This window comes from Microchirus variegatus, assembly GCF_963457635.1.
Source record: "Microchirus variegatus genome assembly, chromosome: 16".
In the NCBI taxonomy this organism is placed as follows: domain Eukaryota; kingdom Metazoa; phylum Chordata; class Actinopteri; order Pleuronectiformes; family Soleidae; genus Microchirus; species Microchirus variegatus.
The window spans coordinates 6,481,791-6,508,723 of record NC_139817.1 but is presented as its reverse complement, the minus strand read 5'-3'; the positions used below and the strand labels follow the sequence as shown (position 1 = coordinate 6,508,723).

The 26,933-nt window shown below is 41.8% G+C and overlaps 1 protein-coding gene across 1 annotated transcript; it reads left to right on the top strand.

Annotated features, from left to right (window-relative positions):
* Positions 1 to 1,487: 1,487 nt before the first annotated feature.
* Positions 1,488 to 26,864, top strand: mgat4a (alpha-1,3-mannosyl-glycoprotein 4-beta-N-acetylglucosaminyltransferase A; the record flags this gene model as incomplete). The annotated part of the gene is made up of 16 exons (XM_083902238.1): positions 1,488 to 1,581; positions 12,615 to 12,782; positions 13,484 to 13,624; positions 19,332 to 19,465; positions 19,548 to 19,594; positions 19,733 to 19,846; positions 21,022 to 21,097; positions 22,119 to 22,233; positions 22,516 to 22,646; positions 23,624 to 23,731; positions 23,820 to 23,894; positions 23,974 to 24,092; positions 25,337 to 25,415; positions 26,023 to 26,083; positions 26,528 to 26,640; positions 26,727 to 26,864. The coding sequence occupies 16 exons, from the start codon at positions 1,488 to 1,490 to the stop codon at positions 26,751 to 26,753; spliced, it is 1,602 nt and encodes a 533-aa protein (XP_083758364.1). The 3' UTR covers positions 26,754 to 26,864.
* Between the last annotated feature and the right edge of the window lie 69 nt (positions 26,865 to 26,933).

The following is a 26,933-nucleotide window of genomic DNA, read 5'->3' as shown; positions in this document are numbered from 1 at the left end:
TAAGCGTGAAATGGTCCCAAACTTTAACTTGGTACTTGGTATAAAACGTTTGAGGACCACTTATCCAAGCTCTGTGACAGATGGAGCACACAAAAATCAAATAATAATACAGCCCCAATATACAGCCACTAGATGGCGTACTTTATTAATAGTTAGGAATGCTGAGTCAATAGATTCTCAGGTGATTTTCAACTCTCTCTCTGTCCTCATATAGCAGGTTGCAGGCTCCAGATCCGATGCTATTGTTATTATTATCATTCATATCATATCATCACCATTATTATTATTATGCTTTAATTAAAGGTGATATCAGTATAATTCTCTATGAACAATTCCTGCTGCTGCTTGTATAAATGACAATGGCTTTATGTTTTAGAAGTTTCAGGTGTGTTGGAGCAGGGAAACATCTCAAATATCCCCAGGACCAGGATTGAAAAACCCTGGTTTAGATCCCAACAACATGGGGAAAACCTGGATCAATTTACCACATTTCTCTTTTATTTTGAAAATTCCTACCGGAAAACCCGTTTGAACACATTTGGCAGGTGGATGATTGTAGTTCGTTTTTAGGGGAAAGCGTTTTTAGAAGGACGTGTGTGGGAGTTTTTTTGGGGGTCTAAATTATTTCCAAACCGGTTGCTATTGGATATGAACGCCTCCGGAATGTGTGGCCTGCCCAGCAGCGTAGATACTAGCTTGTAGCCGCTTCTCCGGTTGTGTTTGCCCTGGTAATTGGCAGGTAAACGGACGGTGCTAACGGGGCAGACCAAACATTCAACTTAGTGCTAGCTAGGTAGGCCCAGTGATGGCTGGCGAAACTTAGTGACAGCAGGCGTTGATAATGCGACCCCGGGAAGCTCAACGGCGCCGCTGTTAATGTGTGTTTTTATCCCCCGTCGCCCCAGCTGAAGCGAGCTCGGCGTGATTTGATTTGAGGCGTAGCCTGTGGAAGCCCCCGTCAGAGACCGAGCAGCCTATCCCAGCTGTTCCGCCACTGTTACGTCCCCCCGAAATGCTCCCCTCTGTCTAACTTGTAGCTCCGGGTGACTGACTGACTGTCTTGTGAGCGTTTACGATGGGTGATATGGGCAGCTAGCTTGTTCTGTCTTCGCCCAACATGTTTGCTCGTTTGTCACGAACAGCAAGTTGACTCGTGACCGACCGCGGAGCAGCAGAAGCCCGTGCACAGCCCAGCGGAAAGGACGCAGCGACAACGAGGGTAACATCCGAGCAGCGCAGCCCCCCTCTCCCCTCTCTTCCCGGCGCAGAGGTTTCGTGCTCTCTGTCCTGCTAGGAGGAGGATTTGTTGTTGTTGTTGTTATTATTTATTTATTTTTTTGTAAGACAATTTGACGCCTCCATATGCCTGGGCTTACGGCCGTGTCAATATCTTGAAGGCGGCGAGAGACGGACGGACGGAGGGAGGGAGGCAACGGCAGCTTCGGGGTCCCCGACACTGAGCCGAGGAGAGGCATCGCTGAAATGAGATGAGGCTCAGAAATGGAACTGTGGCCACTGCGATCATTTTCTTCACGTCTTTCCTCAGCCTGTCCTGGTACACAGCGTGGCAGAATGGCAAAGGTACGTCCAAAGGTACATCCTGCAACACGGTGTTTGCTTCATTCTGAGGGTGGTCGTAAATGCATCGTCGGTGCAACGATACAACGATATAACCGTGTATTGTGTGCATGTCTATGGTCTGTTTAGTGGTTAACGTCAAAGCAGCGGCAGCCAGCTGTCGCAGCAGGTACTTGGGACGAAATAAAAATGTCATGTCACGATGTGTACCGGCCGAAACGACGATGCGATTCACGATATGGTTGTGATAATTGGAACATCTTTTAAACACAGGCACACATAATCTGTGTAGGTGTTACAAAAAATAAATAAATCACATACTGTGCCTGTGTTTACCTGTCACCACGGTCCAAATAAAGGAGAACAACTATGTTACTATTTAAATAAAGTTAAGAATTGCAAATACTTGAATTCGTTACCAGATTTTAAAGGTGCATTATGAAATAAATCTAAAGCAACTGGCCATAAAATCCTCCTAATATGTCGCAGAGACTCAGGAATAATATTCGTATAACAAACTGAACTCACCAACAACAACAGTACAGCCAAAAAAATATTTTGCAGACCACAAATCATGTTTATGTTTTGAAATCATGTTTTGGCATGTGGCGCCACCTACCGCCGTCTACCGATCATTGCAGTCAGTAGAGTCTCAGCTGCCGAGCAACCACGGGTTGCCAGTTACGTCTGAGCTACAATGGCAGAGAAAACGAAACCTACAGACCTCTGTATCGTGTAGTAACCGTTTTGGCCACATTCTTGCATATTGCGCCTTTAACTTATTATTTTATAAATGGCGACAAAGAGCAAAACATGCAGTACCTGTAAGAGATGCGATGATTTACTTTGTAGAAATCGTAGAATTTGTGAACAAATCTGGACACTTTTCTGAATTCTGTTCCATAATATAACCATAATTGTCATTTGTAATTAATTTAGTCAGGATAATTGTGACACGAATGCCTCACAACAATGTCTCATACCTTCAGATAACAACGCTATCCACTGCCGTGCATCGTCCTGCACTGATATTTAAACCTGTCATTGGAGCGTAAGCTGTATTTTTACACATCCTGTCAAATATTTGAGCTCGGTGCTCATTAGACAAGTGTGTTCCCACAGTATGCACAGGCTCGAGTCCTTGTTTCCGGGCCACGCTTAACCCAATCCTTGTGGAGAGTGTTATTGCGGGCCTATCGGGACAGTGTAAATAATTGCAGCGTTTTGATAAATTCCAAGCAAAGCCTTCGTATTGTGATTATTTTTGGATCTTATCAGCTCAATGAAGTGCCCTGGCTCAAATGTACTCTACCGCCGGGAGAGCACGAGCGAGCATGAGTCTTGCTCCATGGTTTGATTAAAGTGCACGTGTGTGATAAGCAAAGGTCAAGTGAAAGTGCCCTCTTTTCTGGCTGGTGCACATGTTGATATTGCAGTCCAGTAGTTCTGTATTTGCAGAACAGGGATTTTTGTACATGATACTCTGAAATGGACTGAAATGTGTCTGGGATTCTTACTGTAAATTTTTCTATTACCATGTAGGGAAAGTATTTGCTTCTAAATATGGTATTTTAGTCTTATTTGCATGTACTTTCATAGAGCTGTGGTGCATTGTGCAACATTCAGCAGCAAGCTTTTTTAGTTTCAGTCGAAGGTTGATTTCATGTTGGTTTTCCTGGGGTCAAACCAGGTGTGAGCAGCAGTGAAGAGCTCTCTTGGACTTTTTTTTTTTATCGTGAAAGCTAGAGTATTGATTCACGCTGCAAACTCTATTTAAAATCTTTCACTTCCATCCTTGTGCACGTTCCAGCACAGCATCGTTTCTTGTTAGTGGTTTGAAATTGCAACTTGAATCCTTTACGTCCTTCATTTGTACACATATACAGTATATGCTTACAATGGATGATACTGCTATTTATTAAGACACCTGAAGCTGAGTGTTTATCACAGTACATCTTTGTCACAAGCTTTGTTCATGTACTTTATGTGTAGTGCCGTTTGTGTTCCGTCTTGTCGTAACACAAGCTGTGTAAATGGTTTTATTCTGCATAATCTCAGCACATGATGTCAGTTTTGTGAAAATGGATGATAAAGAATGGCACATATGAGCCAGGACACCAGTCTTTGAGCATCTTCCAGTGGGGCGACTTCCTTCCAGCACTGTCGATTTATTCAGAGCTGTGTCCTTGAACAGTTGGGCCAACGCCTGGGTTTCGCGAGGTGTGGCATGTCCAAAAAATGCTCCTCCAGGGGCTTTGGTGGCCCTCTCTGTGCGCTCTTCTTGCGGCCTTCGTTTAATTACGATTTTGCTCATATCTTTTGCCTCCCTGTTCTGTTTAGTCCCGTCCGTGCCGCGGTTTATTGACTGCTGTGAAATGAGAGCCGTGCCAGTCAGCTGTCCAAACACTCCATTTTCAAATGACTCTCCAGAGTGTGTGTACTTCTCTGTCAGAGTCTGCCCCCCTGTCCTCTAGCAGGATACTTCTTCTCTGATATCACCATGGTTATGACTCAAGTAGACCTCAGCAATACATATAAACAGAATAAACTGAATGAATATATGTAGTGCGGGGACTTGGATTGGAATATAGATTATACATACACTACCGTTCAAAAGTTTGGGGTCACCTATACAATTTTTTTTGTGTTTTCCATTAAAAGTCGCACTTTTATTCATCAAAAGAGTTGCAAAATGTAGTCAAGACATTAGAACACACATTCCTGGGAGATGCTTAAGTCAGTGACACAACACACTTGTATTACCCTTTCTTTGTTGGCTGATTTGAATTGTCACAAAACAGGAATTCCTGTCACAGTTCCGTAAAGTTTCTTTCCTAAACATGCTGGAAATTTCATTAAACAAAAGCTCTTTTACAAGTAAGATTTAAGCAACAACTAAGCACGCACAGCGAATGGGTGTGAGGAAAGCTGGCCTTGCAGATTTTTATATCTTTACAAGCAGCTCTATAGATCAGAGAGGAGGTCAAATGTTCCCGGAGTTTTTGAAGATAAGTTTTTACAACACGGGGAAGAAGTTTTTCCCCACGTTTATTTCAGCGTATACGTCGGCAGCTGGAGTTGCATTTACTGCCTTTTTTTTTTTGAATCCACACTAGTTTCTTTGTCACACAGACCATAAACACCTTTGTGTGCCTCGGTGCCTCACAAGTTTGCCCTTAGCGGTAGCAGCTTGTCAGTAGCACGCAACCTGTTCCACATAAAGAGTCTTTCATTGTATTTATATGTGTGTATATGTGTGTATATGTATGTATATATGTATATATATACGTGTATATATATATATATACATATACGTATACATACATACATATATGTGTGTGTGTGTGTATATATATATATAAATATATACACGTATGCTTATATACATATGTACATATATACGTACATGTGTATATGTATATATATTAGCAGATTCACTGAATGCCACACACTCTTCCCCCCACCCCTTGTCGCAAATGTGGCTTCCTCCTCTCTTTCCTTGAACCCAAACGTTCCCCTTCCTCTGTGATTAAGGGCACGGTTGTCTTCTATCGTTACGTAATTCCCAAAAAAAAAACAATGGGGCCCAAAAATAGCGCGAGTGAAGGGGCTCAATCAGCAACGCAGTACGCAGTACGAGGCTAGCAGCAGGAGAGCAGGCCAGAGAGAGGTGGTTTTATGAGTTACGATCTCGTTGTGAATTGTGAGGCAGGGTAATTTGCCAGAGGGAGAAGTGAGTTGGAAGACGGAGGATGAGAAGAGGCCGAGGTGTGGGCTACATGATGGGATGAAAGGATGGGAGTGCTGACGAGGCACACACACACACTCTCAAACATTAGCTCAGACAGCTCCTGCTGTGTCTATACACGAACAGGCGTCCTCATCTGTTAGTAAGTTAACAATTGTTGTCATTTCCCTTCTTGTGCTTCTCTGCACGTCCTTAAACCCACTCACTCATTCATTCATTCATTCATTCATTCATTCATTCATTCATTCATTGGGCATTCTCAGGCTTCTCCTAAACTGATAGTTTCGCTTCTAACTGCTCCCTCTTGATAAATCCGTGGCATACACTTGTAGAAAAGGCCGGTGGGGACATGTCTGTACTAGTTTGTGTGTGTGGCAGTGGACATGCACGCCTGGGCCTTTTGCTTTTGCTTATCGTTCCTTCCAAACAATGAAAGATTTAGTGTCAGACATACTGTACTTCTGGGACAATCAATGCAGAGTCCTCTTGACCACAAAGACGTGAAACATTCTCAGGACATAGCTCTAAATTTGTAACGCATCCAGTGCAAGCAATAAAAATCCATATCCTGCCAGAACTCCAGTCAGTGTATTCACTTGTGGCTCAAATCACGTGGGTAATTGGACCAGTCGGGTTAGCTTGAAGCGAGGAGCCACTGTTTGTTTACAACAACGGTGGCTCGTGTACATGCAGCTGCTGAACCATTAGTAACTGGAGACTGTTTGTTGATTATGGGAAGAGCAAAAAGCACGACTGAATAAGGCTTTTCTCGATGGGAAAACGTTTTTTTTATGTGATAGGAGGAGATGGACAGCAACTTGTGTTTTTTGTCAAGTGCAGAGCAGCATTTTAGACCGTAAAACAATGATTATTAATCAACTTCAGCTCTAAAAATAAGTCATGCGATGGACTCAGAGCTTTGGACCTCACTGCATATCTTCCACCAACTGAAAGAAAGTACGATAGATAGGTCCTGGCTGATCAAAGCCTTTCAGCAGCCAAGTGGTGGCTGTCATGGGAGTGGATGGAAGCAGAGTGGTGGCCACAGAGATTATCATGACTCACAGCACAATAGAGCATAATATAAGGTGGGAGGCAGGAGAAACAATGTGCCTAATGTGATCAAGCAAATGTTGGGAATCTGGGTTAGAAAGTTGCCAAGAGAGCAAATGTTTGTCTTGCGTGTTGTTGTTTTTGAATAATACTTAACTATTTCAGCATGCAACCAAGGTGTATTGCATGAGGAAAAATGACAGTTTGGGATTAAGGTGTACATTTCCTCTTGCTGCAATCTACATAAAAATGTTGAGGGAGTATCGTTAGTCCAGTCCTGAATCAACTTGCACTTCTCTTCAGGAAATAAACAACTAAAATCAATAATACTCTGTCTGTGTGTGTGTGTGTGTGTGTGTGTGTTTACATACTGTTCTTTGTTACCTCTTAAGTATCTTTTCTTTCATAAACACAGACCTTATTGGGACCAGGTACTGGTTAATTTTGGGCTGAGATTTGAGCTGTGGTTAGGTTAAAGGTCCCATATTATGCAAAGTCAACTTTTTAATCATTTAAATCCTTATATATGGGACTCTGGAAGTTGGCAAAGTGTGAAAAAAGAGGACTCACTCATGTTTTTGTGGTACTCCTCAGTCTAAGTACAGGAGATAAAACACGCATGTTGACTTCCGCACTCACTGGGACGTCACAATGCGCAAAATTTACTCGGAATTATTGTCTTGGAAAGTTCTATTCTTGGCTCCACAGTGCAGCACAGAGTTCTACACAAACTTCCAGCCTCAGAGGATTTATCTGTCCAGTGGATACATGTAATATATGATGGCAATGTGCCTGCTAGAGCCTGCAAATGATCACTTTTACAAATGCTAACTGCTGTTAGCTCCCAGTAGCCTCTGTGGCTGATGTCATTTCCTGTCCCTTAAGTTTCGTTTTACTTATTTTTATAGAGATACTACTAAACAGAGCGTTGTAAACAGGGCTGTTTTAGCAGGGTGATTGAACTGCTGTGGTGCTTCATCCTTATTTTGAGCAAAGCATGTCACAGACATGTTCATCAGGACACCAGAGAACTAGGTTAACTTGTATATTTAACGGTTAAGGTTAAGTGCTTTGGATAAGTGTCGGCACAGAAGAATAGCTGTGCAAACCTGGGTGTGTGTGTGTGTGCTTCCTGCTCTCTTGACTCTTTAAACAGAGAATGTTTAACTTGCATTATCTTGATTGGTCTTCTCTCTCCAGCAGATGTGGCGTCAGTGTTAACAGTAACGGTACAACGTGGTCCATGTGCGACCTCTGTAACCTCTGGTGTTTAAGCTAATATGACTTTTGGACCCCAGTGTTGGTCCATGTCTGCATCTGCGCCCCCTCTTAAACACAAACATGCAATAAACATCCACCCGCTTTTGTCCTGTTAATCTCAAGTTCATGTGTGGCTTCACCATCTGCCCTGCTTAAGAGATAACAGGCCCGGTTAAATGCTTTTGTGTTATTGCACACAGCAGCTGCAGTGTGGGACCATGTGGGCAGCAGGTGCATTGCTCAAGGGCCTTTATGGATTCATTATGCATCATTTCGTCCGTGTTTCACATGCATCTGGAAGGTGGAATCCGTCTATAAGAGGAAGACTCAGTTGCAAGGTGGCATCTTTTCAGCGACTAGTGTTAATTTTTGTGCTGAATAGCACAATAGATAAGCTTACTTCCTGTCGGTACATGGAGACATTCTGGTGAGCACTCTCTCAGAAAATCACTTTTACAGCCTCACGCACACACCAAGGCGAGGTTTGAAGGTCACATGACACGACACAGTAGCTCTTCTTTATTTAAGTTCGCTAGGACCTAGATTTTAAACAGCAATTCCAGGAGTTAAATGAGGTAACTGATGCCACTCTCATCAAGTGCTGAAATAAACAGGAAATGAACACCAGCACCTCAATAACTAAGTGGAAACTTTTATCAAACAAATACTATATCCTGTTTGTTTAAAATCAAAGTATAACAACAACAAAGGGACAGGAAGTGTGATGCATGACGGTTTCCTCCCGCATATGTTTTTTTTTTCATAAACATTGCGTCACATACTCGGTATAGCAGAGCTTGGATGAGATCACATTCACGAACATAGCGAGGTGCCGTTTGCGTCTGCAGGAAGTGGTGTCTGTGAAAAACTGAAAAACGTCAACCACGGTTTCCTCTGAGCGCCCGCTGTTGAAGCCCAGCTGCGGCTCCATTCATACACGCTAACTGTAAGCACGTATGTCGAGCGTAGCTGATTAGTAGTAGCTGATATTTCCTGTTTGCTCCTTTATCCTCCACATGAGGGCTGCTGGAGCCAATAGGATGAAAGGCAGGGGGAGACATATAGAGCCAAACCACCTGTATAGCAGGTGTTTCTTAATCCTGGTCCAGAGGACCCACTTCCCTGCATCATCCCTGCAGGAAAACCTCTAAAAGGACCAGGATTGAGAGCCACTGCTGTATTGGGGGGGAAGTGAACCGCAAGTCAAATAACTCCTGGTGATGCTTTGAGATGTGTTTGCTTTTGGAACTGGAAACAAAGATAACTAGCTCTTAATCACACACAGTGCAGCAAACATTCCCGATCGTCAACATTAACTCCTCAGGATAACATAAAAGTAGGCTCATCATGTTTTCATATACCACATGTTTGTTATGGTTTGGTTTGGTTTGGTACGGTAGGCTTGAGTTGTGACTGAGAACACTACCTTTTTACTTCACTCCTAATCAGCTGACTGTCATGATCTTACCGTAATAATCCTAATGGAAACACAAAATAATGTACTGTACCAAACCTTTCCACTGAAAAGAAACCCCCTCCCCTGGTGACTCACTGCTACTTCTATCACTTTTCAAACAGTTCAAGTAAAAGTTCATATTTTCCTTCCAAAATAAAAGCCCCTCATCAGCACCCACGAGCCCAGAGTCAGCACTGAGCGCTGCGAAGGCTCTTAATTGATGAGCTGATAGAATTCACGATAAAAACCTCTTTAACACAGTTGGGTTTCTTCTTTTTGAAGCGACTCCCGGCACTGAGAGCACGTCTTTGTCGTCGTTCTTAAACCATGTGACCAAAACCACATTAAGACTGGTCTGTCACTTTTTCTGTCATGCTTCAGACTCGGCGAGTGTGTGAGTGTGGAAACAATGTGTGAGACAATCTCGCTATGACTATGAATCATAACTCGGGGCCATTAGAATGTGGTTTAATATACAGTATGTTAATATGCCTCTGTTCCTGATGAAGGCAATTAGAGCTGAAATCTCTAATCGATTAATCAGTTTGAAGCTTTTTCCATGATTAAAACAAGATTTTGGATCGTTTCAGCTTCTCAAATGTGAATGTTTTCTTGGTTTCTCTGCTCCACGTAACAAAGAAATCGGTAAAACTCAATAATTTTTGGCTTGTGGACAAAACAAAACCCTCAAGAACATCGTAATTTCCAGGTTTGACAAACTGATCAACGTTTTTTAACATTTTCTGAAATTTTTTGGACCAAACGATTAATCGTTTATGAAAAATAATCGTTAGTAGCATGATTTGTATCTGGATCGTTATACTACAATATCATTTGGAGCTTACAGTGAGTCGATTGTTTTATTGTATTTTAAATGAATAGGAAGTTGACATGAGGAAGTTGCATAATTCAACCTTCTTCCACTATACTGTACTTTTTTATTTTGCTATATAGCTGCTGTGGCTACATGAGTTTCCCATGTCAGTGTTCGGCAGACTTTGATAAATCGCTTCCTCTTCTTTGATGCAGTGCTTGCTCTTTACATCACTGATGTTATTCACTTGAATCCTCTTATTTAAGGCCTTTTTTTTCCATCCCCTGAACCAAAATTGAGCTTTTTAACTGTTTTTGAGCAGCATTTTTGTTTCGGCCTTGACTCCTTTTTGCTGTAAACGGCAGCAATGAATGTCCAACATATATATATGTTAAACTCCTCTTTCCCTCCCTCGTACTTTATTAATAAATCAAATAAAATGAGAGGAGGAATCGAGATTGGAGCATCCAGGCAAAATCTCACCGGAGTGTGGGAGGCAGTGTGGGTTACGGTGAAGAGAATCAGACAAAGCTGTGCGCGTTAGGAAGGAAGTGCACATATTGTACAAAAGGGTACGCGTTGAAATCTTTTTCTTTGAACATGGTATGAAATTCGATGGAAAGGACGTGACCGTGGTAAGGAGAGAAGGAGCATTTTTTTTTCAGGCTTCATAAAGAAGAGCCACTTAGCCCTTCCCCCATTACTCATGGTTCTAGAGAACAGAGGAGGATAATGAAATTGAATAGCCGTTCTCCAGAGCAGAGGGTCTAATTGTTTGATGCGTTTGTGTAACCATGCTGTATACCAGCAGTGTATGCTGACTGTTAAACCGTGAGTTTTGTAGTGACGCCACTTGATTTGGTGATTTCCGTAGTGTTTTGAGTGACCGTGTGTCAACCATACAATTTTTTTATTTTTTTGCATTAAAAGTCACACTTTTATTCATCAAAAGAGTCGCGAAATGAATAGAAAATATAGTCAAGACATTGACGAGATTAGAAATAATGATTTTTATTCAAAATGATCATTTTGCCCTTTCGTCAAACAACCATCAAAAATGTTTTCAGCTGTGCTAACATCATTGCACAAGGGTTTTCTAATCATCCAATAGCCTTCTAACGCGATTAGCAAACACAATGTACCATTAGAACACTGGAGAGATGGGCCTCTATACACCTATGTACATATTCCATTAAAAACTATAAAAGCACTCGGAGAGCGCAGACCTCCTCCAAGGCAGCTCACCACCCCCCCAAAAATGGATCACGCCCAAAATTTAATCACTTGTTCCTGGTCCCATTGCGGACATTTCCTGAAAATTTCAACCAAATCCGTCCTTGACTTTTCGAGTTATGTCGCTAACAGACAGACCAAACGTATACCTCCTTGGCGTAGGTCAACTAGACGTTTGCAGCGTTTATAGAGTGTTTTTCTGGTTAATTTCATGGGGGAAAAAAGAGAATTTCCTTCCAAAATAAGGACATTTCTAAGTGACCCCAAACTTTTGAACGATAGTCTAAACTCGTCCAGTGACACACCACTGGTGTAAAGGGAGTGGCACCTTCCTGAATCAACATTTCACTCAAGCAGCTTCACCTCCTAATGTGCGAGTGTGCGTCAGAAACAATTAAGCTAACGAGAAAGCCCCTCCCCTTCTTCCTGTTTGTGCTCGGCGGCGGGCGCTCCCCGTGTCTCTGGTTTCTCTACACGTGGTTTCGTCCGACAGTCAAAGGACCGGTGTGCAGATGAAAGCTGTCGTTTGAGGCGGGAAGCTGCTGCCCTGTTCTTCAGGTTTTGGGGCCAAAAGGCAGCGTCGGCAGCACTCATGAATAACAACAGGTTTCTGTGGAAAAAGGGAGGATGTGCAATAGCTCAGCCAGAGAAAGTGACAGTGAGTGGTGGGGGAGATAAGGGGAGTCTGGTTTTTGTTGTGCTTAAGGGCAGCGTAAATCTCACCAGAACAACGGCAGAGTGAAGATCAAACCACAACCTTCACGCACACTTCCTCCCTCCCACATGTGCGTGCGTGTACACCTGTTTTGTTTTATACAAATCAATACATATACAAATTATTAAAGTAAACAGACGAGCCAAGACGAAGAAGAAATAGTGAGATAAGAAGGTGGAGTGACTCACTGTCATTTGACGTATCTGTGATCTCGGGCCTCCCAACAAACCACAGCTCTACTTTCAGCCTCTCGACGCTAACCGCCTGACTTCTGTTTCCTGATAAGCGCTCACCAGACCAGGTTTTTGGCAGTAATCTGCCTCCCAAACCCTCAAAAAGTCATTTTCCAGTTGGCAGCGTTAAAAAATGACTGCCTCATCATCACACTGCGGATGTTCACGGGGGTTTGAAGAGCCATGTGTTTTTTTGATTACGTACAATCTCGGGTAATCTTGGAGGAGGAACATTTAAAAATGTCCTCTTATCTTAAAGTCTTGTTCACATGCAGTGCACTTCATTCTCAACGTTCTAAACCTTCAACAACCACAAAACAAAGGAACTGGTATTTTTGGAGCCTTAAAATGAAAATGTTCCAAGAGTTCCTTCCTACTCTTGCATACACTTCCGCCATCTTTACCATCATCATCTTCTTCTTATTGTGTTTGCATCTGTAAGCCATCATCATCATCGTCATCATCGTGTCTCCATGTCCTCCAACTAAAGTACTGCCGTGTCCTGCTCTTTTCCCGCCTTGCAGAGAAGCTGGTAGCGTACCAGCGCGAGTTCCATGCGTTGAAAGAGCGCCTTCGTGTGGCCGAGCACAGGACGCTGCAGCGCTCGTCGGAGCTCAACACCATCCTTGAGCAGTTCAAGCGCGCCGTCGCCGAGACCAACAACAGCAAAGATGCCCTCACGAACTTCTCCGGTAAATGAATTTGACGACGTGTTCGCGTTTTTTGTTGTTTACTTTTTACTTTTTTATGTATCGTTATATACTTTAGGTCTTAATGGATATATATGTATATATGCATACAGTATATATATGTATATATATGTAAATATATACTGTATATGTATATATGTGTGTTTATATGTATATATGTGTGTATGTGTATATGTGTGTATATGTATATATGTATACATGTGTATATAGTATATATACGTATATAAATATGTATAAGTGTGTATATATGTATATGTGTGCATATACTTGTGTATATATACATATATAAATATGTATATATATGTGTGGGTATAAATGTGTATATGTATGTGTGTATATTTATGTGTGTGTGTATATATACATATATATGTGTATATATGTATGTATATGTGCGTGTGTGTGTGTGTATATATATATATATATACATATGTGTGTATATATACAGATTGTTTCAAAGAGTAGCTTTCAAACATAGGACGTAGAAAAGACGTTTTAATCAGTGAATATTTGATGTTTTGACCGATAAATGTTAATGTTGCTCACAGTCTACCAAATTTAAAATGCAATGCTAGTATCATTTCATTACCGTAATTGTCGTATTAATGCTTTTTTTCGGTTACCAATTGTGGTAGTTCTGCATTTTGAGTTCTGCTTAACATGTGTTTCTTTGTGACTGCTTTCAGATGAGACACAGAAACTACTGAAAGAGCTCGCAAACAGGAAACAGCTCCAGGTGCCAAATATCTACCATCACCTGCCTCACCTCCTCAACAATGACGGCAGCCTGCACCCGGCCGTGCAGGTCGGACTTGGCCGCACAGGAGGTGAGAGGCTACACATTCATACGTACATGCATACATCACACAGTTGGTACAGCAGTATATTCACTTGCTTTGTCCTCTAGAATTTTCACGCTCAACCTACGCAAACACAGTAAAAGCCTCCCGAGATGCTTATTACATCAGGAACAGAATCAAGTCTCAACAAGTTTTCTGTTTGGGAAGAGTTGACAACAAGTATCCCCTGAGGGTCTGAGCTTTGCAATAATATCTCACGGAGGAACGTTTGCATTTGAAGATAATTATACTTCATTTATCGTACACGGCCCCAATTATCAATGTATATTCTCGCTTTCATTTCTCTTTTTTTGTGCTCTTTTAATAAACCTGTGACTTTTCTTATTAGCAACCCAGTGCTTATTCTTAGTCCAGCTTAGAGCATATATGGTATGTGACCTCTGCCTTGTTAAGTTGGATCTGAAAGGGTTTATTTATCTGGCTTTGTTGCTGCGACAGGTGATGATGGAGGTGACTTAATGTTTTCACATTCCTGGGCCCCTTTCAAACTTGGTAGTAACGTCTGTCCTCGGTGATCTGATCACGTTAAGTAGGAGTGTTCACATCTGACGTTACTACATATGATATGATCTGGACTTTCTGTAAGTATTGTGACGGTGTCTGCAAGTACATTGATGTATGAGTTAGTGCTGTGCGCGTTAATGGCGGTTAGCGCTGTTAACGCACATTAAGTCATGACCCGTTTCCATGACGACTGACCGTAAAAAGACACGTGTGGCGTCATGTTTGGTGCCGCTGCAGCGGGGTCCAGGCACCATTTACCAGTTAGCTCCGTTAGCTCCGTTAGCTGCGTTAGCTGCGTTAGCTGCGTTAGCTCCTTTAGCTCCTTTAGCTCCTTTTGCACCGTTACCGCGCCTTCAGTCGAACTGATAAGAGAACAGCTATACAAATAACCAATGTGCCTGTGTGCTGTGTATGTGTGCATCTGTTTTTTAAAGTTTATCGTTACTTTAGAAACTTGTTTTAACAGTCGGGAGTCACGTAACACCGTTAACGTGCCCACTTTGCGTACATTACTGTACGAGTTAATTTGTTGAGTAATGTTGACAAATGTGTCCTCAAACCACCTCTGAATGTGATTTCTGTGATTCAGGAACGCATCAGGGCCGGTACGATGTGGTTGTGATCGAATCATTGACGACAGGTTTTCATAGCGGTTCTGAACAACAGGGTCCTAATGACAGTGACTGAGGGTGGGGAAATGATGGAGACACATTAGTGGGAAAAGTAGGAGGCCCTAGCTTGGGGACTAATTGGAGTTTCTTGGCTTGTAGCCTGTGTTTGATCAGTGAGTTTTCCCCCTGGGAAACGAGGAAAAAGCCGCGAGGCCCGTTGCTGCCATCATTTCCAGTCGCTGCTGTCAAACTTTCAGGACTCTTTGGACAGAGAATCTCACACTGATACTGTAGAGTTTGCTGCTGTGTACTTTTTTTCTTTTTTTCTTCCTACCTCCTGAGCGCTGTAAATTATGCTGACTGTATGCACAGCTAAGCTGGAAATACAACCATCAGGAAGTGGTAGCAGTAGGTACCTACGGTAACTGCTACCGGGGATTTCTGCTTGTGCATGCCAAATGACATACTTGACAGGCCTCTGGCATCGTTTCTTTTTCGCCTCCAGGCTCCAACGGTGGCTTTTTAATCTCCCCTCTCTTTTCAGCCGCTAATTGTTTTTCTCTAAGGTTACCGTTGTCGCTTTTCTCTCTCTTACTTCTCTGCTGATCTAAACATATCTGACATTGGGCTATTTGTAGCTGCTGAAATTAGGTCATGATCCCACTTTTAATTGGAATAAAAGGAGAAACATCTCTGGGGCTGCATTGGTTGAAGTTAAACCCTTTTTTTTTTTTGCATAGTTACTACTTAGTTACCAAGCAGCATTTGTTGTTTTTGATCCCTCTTTTCCAGTCTTCTTTGACTCTTGTTTTGGCCTGGGCGCAGTGGAGACAGAGGGCTTGTTTCTGCTCTTTTATGGTGGCAGCTGCTGTTTTTCTTATTGCAAAAACCCTCACGGGACTTCCACATGTGAACGCTCATGAAATCCCACAAGCAAAAGTTGTCCATGATTCTGACTGAAAAACTCTGGTTTTGTGGCATGTCGGCCACGTGTCAATCAACACGGTCTAATCAAAAGGATCTGAAGTGTCTGCTTTCAGTGGCATCTCGTTTTAAGACACTCACACAGTGGGCTGAACCGTGACCTTATGTGCCGTCTATGTTACAATATCGATTCTTCTTCAGTTTCAAAAAAAAACAGCATGATGTTTTGTCTCGGTGTACACTCTGATGGGCGAGCTGCTTCGCTGAATTGCAACACAAACAAACAAACTCGGAACAGAACATGATTGCTTTTTTTTCGAGCCGTGAAGAGCAATGTATGTTATAAAGAAGCTGTGTGTGTGTGTTAGGCACAAATGTACAACATAAAGAAATGATCAAACCCTGGTGGCCACATGTGGTCGAACGTGCAATGTAATTGAATTATGTGGATTTGACGTTTGTTTGTGCTCTAGCACCACTTATATACAGTATTGTGCGTGTGTGTACCGTGCCATATACAGTATAAGTGATAGCTGATATGGACGTGTTAATCTTTAACAGACGTCCATCCATTTGCTACACCACTATATTTATGTGGGGAGAGAGAGCCAGCTGACATTGGGCTAGAGGACAGAATCAGGCAGTCCGATCACATGGCTGACTGTACTGTGTATATGCAGACAAACAGCCATTCTTCCTCGCATTCACACAGTTATTTCCACTCATTTGTGCGTTTCTCTCGTGGGTTACTGCATCCCTGCCTAGTAAGCCTCGTAAGGATACTTGTTCCTTGTTTAAAAACACTTGGCCCATTCACAAATAAACCCCTTTTTATTGGTCCCTTTGTGGTGCAAAAAAAAAACTATCTAACAAAAGAGGAAATAAACCCAAGCCTGGCCCCAGACTTGAACCAGCCCTCTCTTTGTCAATCAGTTATACTTTTTCTAACACCTCATTGTCAACGCAAGGAAGTTTGGGATTAACAGTGAGGCAAAAAAAAAAAGCCAGACGGCCTGACATCAGGGTCAGTGCGCTTGGGTTAGAAATGCCCTTGAAATATCTGAGAAATTGCCCCCGAAAAACACACGAGGGGGCTTTTAATGACCCGATAAAATAGAAAAACTTCTATTAATCCGAGTAAAAAAACAACAACACGTGTGTGTATATGTATGTCTATATGTATGTGTATTTATGTATGTATATATGTTTACACAATGTATATGTATTTGTGTGTGTGTATATGTACATATGTATGTGTGTATATATGTATACATATATGTATGTGTGTATATATGTATACATATATGTTTGTGTGTATATATGTATATACATATATATGTGTATGTATGTATATATGTATATACATATGTGTGTATATATGTGTATGTGTGTATATATGTATATACATATGTGTGTATATATGTATATACATATATATGTGTGTATATATGTATATACATATATATATGTGTGTGTATATATGTATATACATATATATATGTGTGTGTGTATATATGTATATACATATATATGTGTGTGTGTATATATGTCTATGTGTGTGTGTGTGTATATATGTATATATATATGATGTGTATATGTATGTGTATATATATATTTATATACATATAGATATACACAATATATAAATATTTTCTCAGGTGGTACTTGGTATAAGAAGTTTCAGAACCACTGGCGTAGGCGATTTCTTACTCCAGAAGATGGCAGTAATGTGACGTCAAGGGTGCAAAAGCTGCCGTTAAACCCGTAGCAGAAGAAGACGACGACGCCTAGAACGATATTAAGTAGAAATTCGCCCCGAGATAGAACAGATGACATTTCTGAGAGAGGTTTGCACTCCCCCATGGAGTCTAAAAAAAGGTGTCCAATTTTTTTCAAAAAAATAGAATTCCAGATGTCATCCAGTGCACATTTAAGTGGCGCTAAGTTCGAACATAAATAGACGCACACACAGACTTTGGACGTTTATTTATGTACGATGATCCACGGATGTCGATCCCTGCCTTGACATGAACATATTTTGCTGGACATTGAGAGCTGAACGCTCGCTTCTTTTCAAACATATGCCACGTTCAATCAGATTCTCTCAGCGATGTTGGAGAAGCACACAGAAGTGTACCTTTTCTGAAAAAGGGTGGCACAGTGAAGCGAGAAGGCTGATCAAGGGGACGTGGGGGGGAGGAGGGGGCTGTGCTGTGCTGTCCTGGAGTCATTCCTGCTCAAGCTGCTCTTACATGCATTCTCAGTCAGTCGCTGTCTGCCCACCCTCTTCTGTTCTGTCGCTCTCTCTCTCTCTCCGTCTCTCTCCTCCGTCCTCCCACATTCCCCTTTCATCGCCGACCTACTTTCTCGGCGGCGATGCTGCGTGTCGCTGCGCGGCGTGCGGCTCAGCGCGAGGAACACAAAGCAAAACTGGGACAGATTCTCCACGCTCTGCACAGATCACGCTGGAGGCTTTGCACCCTTTCTTAGGTCCGCTGTGCACCTCAAGTTTTTTTGTTTTGTGTGTGTGTGTGCCATTGTTGAGGCCCCCCCCCCCCCCACATCCCTTCACTCGGCATGTTTTTCAAACTGCACACACTCACATTAGCCACGGCCCATGTGCTTCACCATCACTGCTGTCCCCCTGTAGGACAAGTTGTTTATAACTTTCACAACTCAAAACTCTGTAAACACAGCAGAAATAGAACGAGGAAGCTAAGCTGGAGAGAAGTGGGAGGGGGCATAAGTTTATAGGCAATTTCATGCTGCTGGCTTGACTTATTTTCCTTAGTTGGACGGAAAAAGAGATTGATTGGCCGATAAGCGGCCTGTTCATTCTCACATTTGCACTCCCAGTAGTGTTTTGCCGTAGACTCTCTCTCTTTCCACAGTGATGCTAGTATTCTACGGAGTACAATGAAGTGGATTTATGCTGGTCCTAGTGTATTGTAAGTCTCCCGGTCTCTTCTAGTTTAGAGGGAATCTCTCTGTAGTGAAGAAGAGGCGGTCTGATTCAGCTGCTCAATAAGGACACGACAATAGAACCCACTTTTCCGCGTCTTATTGTGAATGTGATGTCGGCTCCTTTCATCCTCACCCACAGAAATGATTAGCATCATTGTTCCAGTGCGGTTTATTGCTGAGTTCAGCAACAGCAAAGTAATTAAAAACTCTGTAATTATTGTTAAAAGTCTCTGTGGATTTGCTGTTATTTTTCTCAAAGCTTTTTTCATGATTAAAACAAAAAGATTTCTGATTGTTTTAGCGTCTTAAATGTGAATATTTTCTTTGCTTCTTTGCTCCACGTAACAAAGAAATCATTAAAACTAATTTGGTTTGTGGACAAAGCAAGACATTGGAGAACATCGGCACATCCAGGTTTGACAAACGGCGATCAGCATGTTCTAACATTTTATGGACCAAACCATGAATGGATTCATCAAGAAAATAATCCTGAGTTGCAGCTCTTATTAGATGTGTGATAGAAAAGCTGAAAAAGTGCAGTATAAATAGAGATAATCGATCATTTCATACATGCAGCAACATATAGATGATTCACTTTAATTAAAAATAGCCACTGTTTTACACCTGTTCTCATTCTCTTCTTCTTCTTGTTGTCTTTATTCCCCCCCCAGTTACCATGGTGATGGGGATTCCCACAGTGAAGCGGAAGGTGAAGTCTTATCTGTCGGAGACGCTGCATTCGCTAATAGACAAGCTGTCACCGGAGGAGAAGCTCGACTGTGTCATTATCGTCTTTGTCGGCGAGGTGAGACTCGTATCCTGATGTTTTTTTTTTAGTTTTTTTTTTTTAAATGTGACGATAATAACGCTGCGTTGTCTCTCTTCAGACGGACGTGGACTACGTGCACAGTGTCGTCGCTGTATTGGAGAAAGAGTGAGTTCACCTCCTCCTCCTCCTCCTCGCACTGTCCTTACAGACAGAAATAATGTGAAGCACTTTTCTGTGACCCAGAAAAAGAAAATTGCCATCATCATCATCAGTGACCCTTTTTTTTTTTTTTTTTTAACTCAGGTTTTCTACAGAGCTGAACGAAGGTTTGCTGGAGGTGATCTCGCCACCGGCCGCGTATTATCCCGATCTCACCAACCTCAAGGAGACTTTCGGAGACTCCAAAGAGAGAGTGAAGTACGTGGCGTCTGTGTTATCTGTGCTGACGTTTTAATGAGGCAAAAATTACGATAAGAGATCGTTGCGGAAATCTAGAGTGAAACAGGCTCGGGGAGGGACTGAATTCAGGGAAACTGGAAGGATGAGTCAGTGGGAAAGCGAACAATCGAGAGCTTTTTAACGCAGGCTGCCCGGTGTACTTAGTATTCCACTGGCATTTCTGAATGTCACGTCAAGGTCATAAGCACCAAGCAGCAGCAGCAGCAGCAAACCTCGCTATCTCTTCTCCCTCTAGCTGTCGCTATCATTATCTTCTCGTGCGTAACCGTCTCTTTATTATCAGGTAACAGCTTCTTTACATATCCGTTTATGGTGCACTTTGTGCTGACTGCTTGCAGCACAGGCTTGGCTGATTGTACTCTGAGGGCTGTTGTGTCATATTTACTGTGCATTTTAGCACTAGCGTTGAAAAGTTTCGGGGTCACTTTTACGATTTTGTTGTGTTTTCCCATTAAAAGTCACACTTTTATTCATCAAAAGAGTTGCAAAATGAATAGAAAATGTAGACAAGACATTGACAAGATTAGAAATAATGATTTTTATTCAAAATAAAGAACCAGCAAAACTGTTTTCAGCTGTGCTAACATCATTGCACAAGGGTTTTCTAATCGTCCAATAGCCTTCTAACGCGATTAGCAAACACACTGTACCATTAGAACACTGGAAATGGGCCTCTATACATCTATGTACATATTCTATTAAAAACCAGACGTTTGCAGCTAGAATAGTCGTTTACCACATTAACAATGTATAGAGTGGATTTCTGATTCATTTAATTAAAAAAAGAAAAAAATGGCAGACAAAGACATCACAAAAAAGACGGTACATTTTGTCCAAATGGTGCGTGTCTTATTATGTAGGCGCTCGTGCTTCTTGTGAATTCCGTGTCCCACCTCCCACACCTTTTCCTCTCAACGCATCGTGAGCACTTGCTGCCCTTGGCAAAACAGCACTGAGTCAGTCAGTGTGCACAACCAGGAGTCGCTTTTATAAATCACTCAAAACCAACCGCTGTCGTTTCGTAACGTGCGGCATAACTGGAAGTACTTGATTTAGGAGGATACCTCGCACCGGATCGATTGTCATGCGTGTGTGTGTTTGATTATATTGTGTGTTATTGATTTTGTTTATAGATGGAGAACCAAGCAGAATCTGGACTACTCCTTCCTCATGATGTACGCTGTGAGCAAAGGGGTTTACTACGTCCAGGTATGTCCCCTCAAAACAAGTCACATTTGTCTTCTGTCACATTCACAAGCATCTGTGTGAAAACCACTCCTTTTTTAAGAGAATGTCGTCATAGCAAAGTTACGGAAGAGGATTAGGGCCTCACAGGGAAAGAAGTATTTAAGTTCTGACTTTAAAGTCAGAATTATGTGTTTAAAGTCAGAATTCGGTAAATAAAGTCATAAAGTCAGAATTCGGAGTTCAAAGTCAGGATTCTCATGTTTAAAGTCAGGATTCTCATGTTTAAAGTCAGAATTTTGGGTTTAAAATCAGGATTCTGAGAATAAAGTCAGAATTCGGAGTTAAAAGTCAGGATTCTCATGTTTAAAGTCAGGATTATGAGAATAAAGTCAGGATTATGAGAATAAAGTCAGAATTCGGAGAACAAAGTCAGAATTCGGGGGGTTCAAAGTCAGGATTCTCATGTTTAAAGTCAGAATTCTGGGTTTAAAGTCAGGATTCTGAGAATAAAGTCAGAATTTGGAGTTTAAAGTCAGGATTCTCATGTTTAAAGTCAGGATTATGAGAATAAAGTCAGAACTCAAATATTTTTTCCTGTGTGGCCCTAATCCTCGTAATTAAGTAAAACACGTACTTGAAACGACAGTGTTTTCATGAAGTATTCTGGTGTTGTTTGTTTTACTTATTCTTCGACTTGTTCCTCTTAGACTTCCATCTTTCATCTTGGCACAAACTCTGTGTCCAATTTGGGAATGTTTACATAAACATTTTTGCTCTCAGTGGATTTAAAATGCGAGCACCAGCCGTCCACGGTGGAGTGTAACTGTGTTGTTAATATCCCACGTGTGTGTCGATTCTATTTTCTGCTCTCAGCTGGAATGACGAGGTATTGCCTCCCTGACATCTATTACTAGTACTCCGGATTTTAGTGTAGCAACTAGAGCAGCCTCCCTTCTGCTTCTCTCCCCGTCTCATTCACAATAAAGTGCTTATTTCCGCGTTACAATGTGCTCTTTGTGGACCTCTTTGTGCTCCAATTTAGCTGGAGGACGACATTGTGGCCAAGCCCAACTACTTTGCCACCATGAAGAACTTTGCCCTGCAGCTCTCGTCGGAGGACTGGATGATCCTGGAGTTCTCCCAGCTGGGCTTCATCGGTACGATCCATGAAGAAAGTGTAGTCAGCTGATGGTCAAGAGCCACACTATGGCATTCTTTGTCTAAACATGTCTTTGTAGTTTAATGTCCTCAAACACTGTGGTGTATATAAGCTTCCTCTGGTGGGAATTCAGAAATACTGAAAGTCCTGTCCATGCTTTTACGCTCTTGTTTCTCATGATTAATTATTAATGTGCATATGTGTGTGTGTGTGTGTTGGAGCCGTGTCTGATCAATTAATATCTTACAAATACTCCTTGTGCTCTCTCTATCTCCCTCAGGGAAGATGTTCCAGGCTCCCGACCTCAACCTCATCGTGGAGTTCATCTTCATGTTCTATAAGGAGAAGCCCATCGACTGGCTGCTGGACCACATTCTCTGGGTCAAAGTCTGCAATCCGGAAAAAGACGGGGTACGCACTTGTTTTTATGAACTTTATGAAGGGACTCTTTATGTAAATTTAGTTTTACAGAGGCTGTGTATGAGTTTAGACGTAACTGGGGGGCGGGGGATAAGTGAAGCTTTATGAAACTACATTTCTGTTCTCGTAGAGTGTGTTTTTTTTTCTTTTTACACAAAAACTGCCCTGTTGAAAAAAGGAGCTGTGTAAAGGTGGGGGGGGCGACCTCTGCTTTTTTTCCCCCCAAAGTAATAAAACAAGCCCGCCACTGTGTATATGTGTGTATATGTAGTGTGCGCTCACTATGTGTGCAGCACAAGGGTGTCATGTGTTACTGTGTGGTAACACTGACAGGAAAAAGGCGTACATAGCTCGCAGGTAAACTGTAAAACAGTTTCTACTCACACATCGTGTGTGTGTGTGTATATATATATATATATATTTATACGTATGTATGTATGTATGTATGTGTATATATATATGTGTGTGTGTGTGTGTATACATATATATGTATATGTGTGTGTGTGTATACATATATATGTTTATGTATATATGTGTGTATACGTACAGTATATATGCATGTGTATATATGTATGTGAATATACATGTGTGTGTATATATATATACGTGTGTATACATATATGTTTATGTATGTGTATACGTATATCTGTTTATGTATATATGCATATATATATATATGTATGTGTGTATATGTATGTGAATATGTATAAATATATGTATATATTTATATATGTGTGTGTATATGTATATATTTATATGTATATGTTGATGTTTATACGTATATATATGCATATATATATATATATATATTTATAGATTCGGGAGATGAGGCTGAATCTTACATGAAAAAACAAATGTCATATATTTAAAGCTAATTTAGCAGCTGTGATCATTTTATCAGGTTAAAGGTAGAGTAAACAAAAACCATGTCATGTTTTCTATTATACATACTTTTTCGTCTATTGCAGAAACACTGCGAGCGGCAGAAGTCCAGCCTCCGCGTACGCTTCAGGCCCTCCCTGTTCCAACACGTGGGGCTTCACTCTTCTCTCGCCGGAAAGATCCAAAAGCTCACGGTGAGTCTCGTGCCCTTTGCGAGCGCAGTTATTGCCACGTCTCTCTCGTCTAAAAAAAACACCGACATTCCCCTCTCTGCGTCTGCAGGACAAAGACTTCCTGAAGCCGCTGCTCCACAAGATGCACGTCAACCCGCCAGCGGAGGTTTCCACTTCGATGAAGGTGTGTAGTTAATAGGAGTCATCGTACAGAAAAAGAACACAATCGGAATCGGCGTGACTGGCGTTTTTGTCACACACAGGTGTATCAGGGTCACACACTGGAAAAGACGTACCTCGGAGAAGACTTCTTCTGGGCCATTACGCCCACCGCGGGAGACTATGTCCTCTTCAAATTCGACCGACCCATCAGCATAGAGAGGTAACGACACACTTTTGTATGTCAGGGTCATACTCGCTGCGTTTTGCATCCACGGGGAGTGCTTTTTGCATTTACGTACATGTTTGTGGTTCTACTTCATAGTTAAATCGCAACCGTGTCAGTTTAGCTCTCCAGGAGCTCCTTTTCCTTTTTGAATGGAATAAAAATGACTAGGATGGGACGGATCTTTTGTAATTTACTGCGTCTTTGTTGTCTCTTTTGTCCAAACCAAAGCTGCGTGTTGCTACAGGGAACACGTGCGGTCCGTGTAAACTCAAACAAGTATGGAAGACGGCCCTGGTGGCTCTCAGTGGACACGCGGACATGCAAATTATGACCCAGCCTTATCACAGCCAAATGGCCATATTTAAACTGCTTTCACTTATTCCCTCCTGCGCTTTTCTCTTTTCACTGTTTCAGGTTTAACCTCTGGGGATCAGGGTGAGCTAATGAGAGTGCTCTAAATTAAGCTTTTTCTCAGGGCCGGTCTCCTGGAAAAAAAAAAAAAAAAGGAGCATATCAAGAGTGAGACTGAGAGAATATTATTTCATTTTAATCTGGTTAAAATCAGGATTAGGGATGCGTCTTTTGTCAATACGAAGCCGTTAACGACACGTTTGTGCAGTTTCAAGCAATATCAAAGACAAATATTCCTCTCCTATTGAAGAGATAAACTGTCCATAACAATATTTATTTACATTATTTACAGTCTGTGCATATATAGGCTTTTTGGATTGTATCGGATTAGAAATGTAATCTTTGATAGCAGATCCAGGGATTTTGATCTGATTTGTGTGCTTTTTTTGGGGTTTGAAATAATAAGTTCTTTGTCACTCATGGAAATATAACAACTCCAGGTAACTGTGAAAACACCCCTCTCAAGTTCTGTGAATACCCGGTCACGAATTGTCACCTCCTGACTGATCTGTCTGGCATCCATAAAGCTAATCTGACGATTGTGAAGCTCCTGTTTCTCGACTCTGTGCTCACGCTCTGTGAATTTCAAAGCCGTTCCGTTTCTGCTTTTGGACTCTACCGTGAATTTTTTACGTTTGAAACCTGCAGCCTCGATGACCTCGATGAGGGAGATCTAAAGGAGCACTAGCTTTTGAACATTCGATGAAATATCTGATGTAACCGGTCTATATTTCCATTCTCAAAGTCACGTTTTGGGGATGGAAGAATTTCTCACTTCCTTTCATTTGGTGTGAACATTCAAATGAGCGCTTTGGTTTGATTGACAGGTTCCTGTTTCGCAGTGGTAACCAGGAGCACCCAGGGGACAGAATTGAAAACACCACAGTTGAAATACTGCCTGTCACGGTAAGACGTGCACACACACACACACACACACACACACACACACACACACACACACACACACACACACACACACACACACACACACACACACACACACACACACACACACATACCTTTTTTAACCACTCACATTTATGTCCAATCATTTATTAAGCCTTAGCTGCGAACATTTAACACTTAATGCTAACAACAATCCAAATCTGAGCCCAAATATTATAATATTAACTCAGACATTAGATTCTGCCTCATTAGGACCATGTTTTGGTTTCTACGAGCACTACAGGTCCTGACAAGGTCAGCGTTAAGCTCCTAAAGAGGTTATAGACACACACACCCTGTATGTGTCAACACACTGGTGCGATGCGCAAACTCTGCTCTGATTACATTACAGTGAACGGTCGCTCGTAGGAACGTGAGCTCATTGATTATTGACAGGAACGCCAGCGTGACAGAATTGTTTTTGCTCTGGCAGAGGCGACGCTTTTTCTGACTAATGTGATCCACGCTCCACGGTGTCTTGTTTCACTAAAGTGCTGCCTTAATGAATAAAATCATTAAGATTTTGAACGTCGTGTGTGTGTGTGTGTGTGTTACATCTTTCCCTCAGGAACCCGGACCACAGACCAAAGAGAAGTACAAACGAACAGAGGACCACTTTTACGTCGTCGGTATGTCTTTACAAGCACATTTTGTGTAAAATGGAGAGAAAATAATAATGTATGTGTATATGTATGTATGTGTATATGTGTATGTGTATATGTGTATGTATATATATATATGTGTATGTGTGTGTATATATATATATATATATATATATATATGCGTGTATGTATGTGTGTATATATATACATGTATGTATATATATGTATATGTATATATATATATATATGTGTGTATGTTTTAATATATATATAATTTTTTATTTTTTATTTAATAAAAGTGCGATTTTGTGCTGAAATGTATTTTAAATACTATAATTTCAGTTCAAATCTTCAGGTCACATGAATTATTTCAGGTCCCGGCAACCATGTGCTCTCCCTGTAAATGTTTGACCATTCTTTATATTTACTCTTGCGTGTGTGTGTGTGGGGGTGTGTGTGTGTGACACACAGGTCAGTTTAAGAAGGGCGTGGCAGAAGGCACAGTCGATCCTTCCTTCAATCCCATCATGGCGCTCCGCCTCTCAGTTGTCAAAGACTCGGCTGTGTGGGCCATCATCAGCGAAGTGAGCCACTTCTCATCCACTCACAACTCCAGCTCGGCGCTGTCCGCTAACTAACACACGTGTGATGCTCTAATCTTCTCCTGCAGATACATATAAAGAGGATAACTGGCTGACTTTTCCGTCGCGGGAGGGCGAGGCTAACATGAGTCGTGGAGCCCCCGAAGGACCAAACTGCTCACACAGGGCCTCTGGCACCTAGCAACCAGCAGTGAAATCATTAGCGCCCTACTCGAGCTCGCCAGACGTGTGACTTTGTCCCGCCGCTCTCTTCCTACCTTGTTATCTCGCTTCCC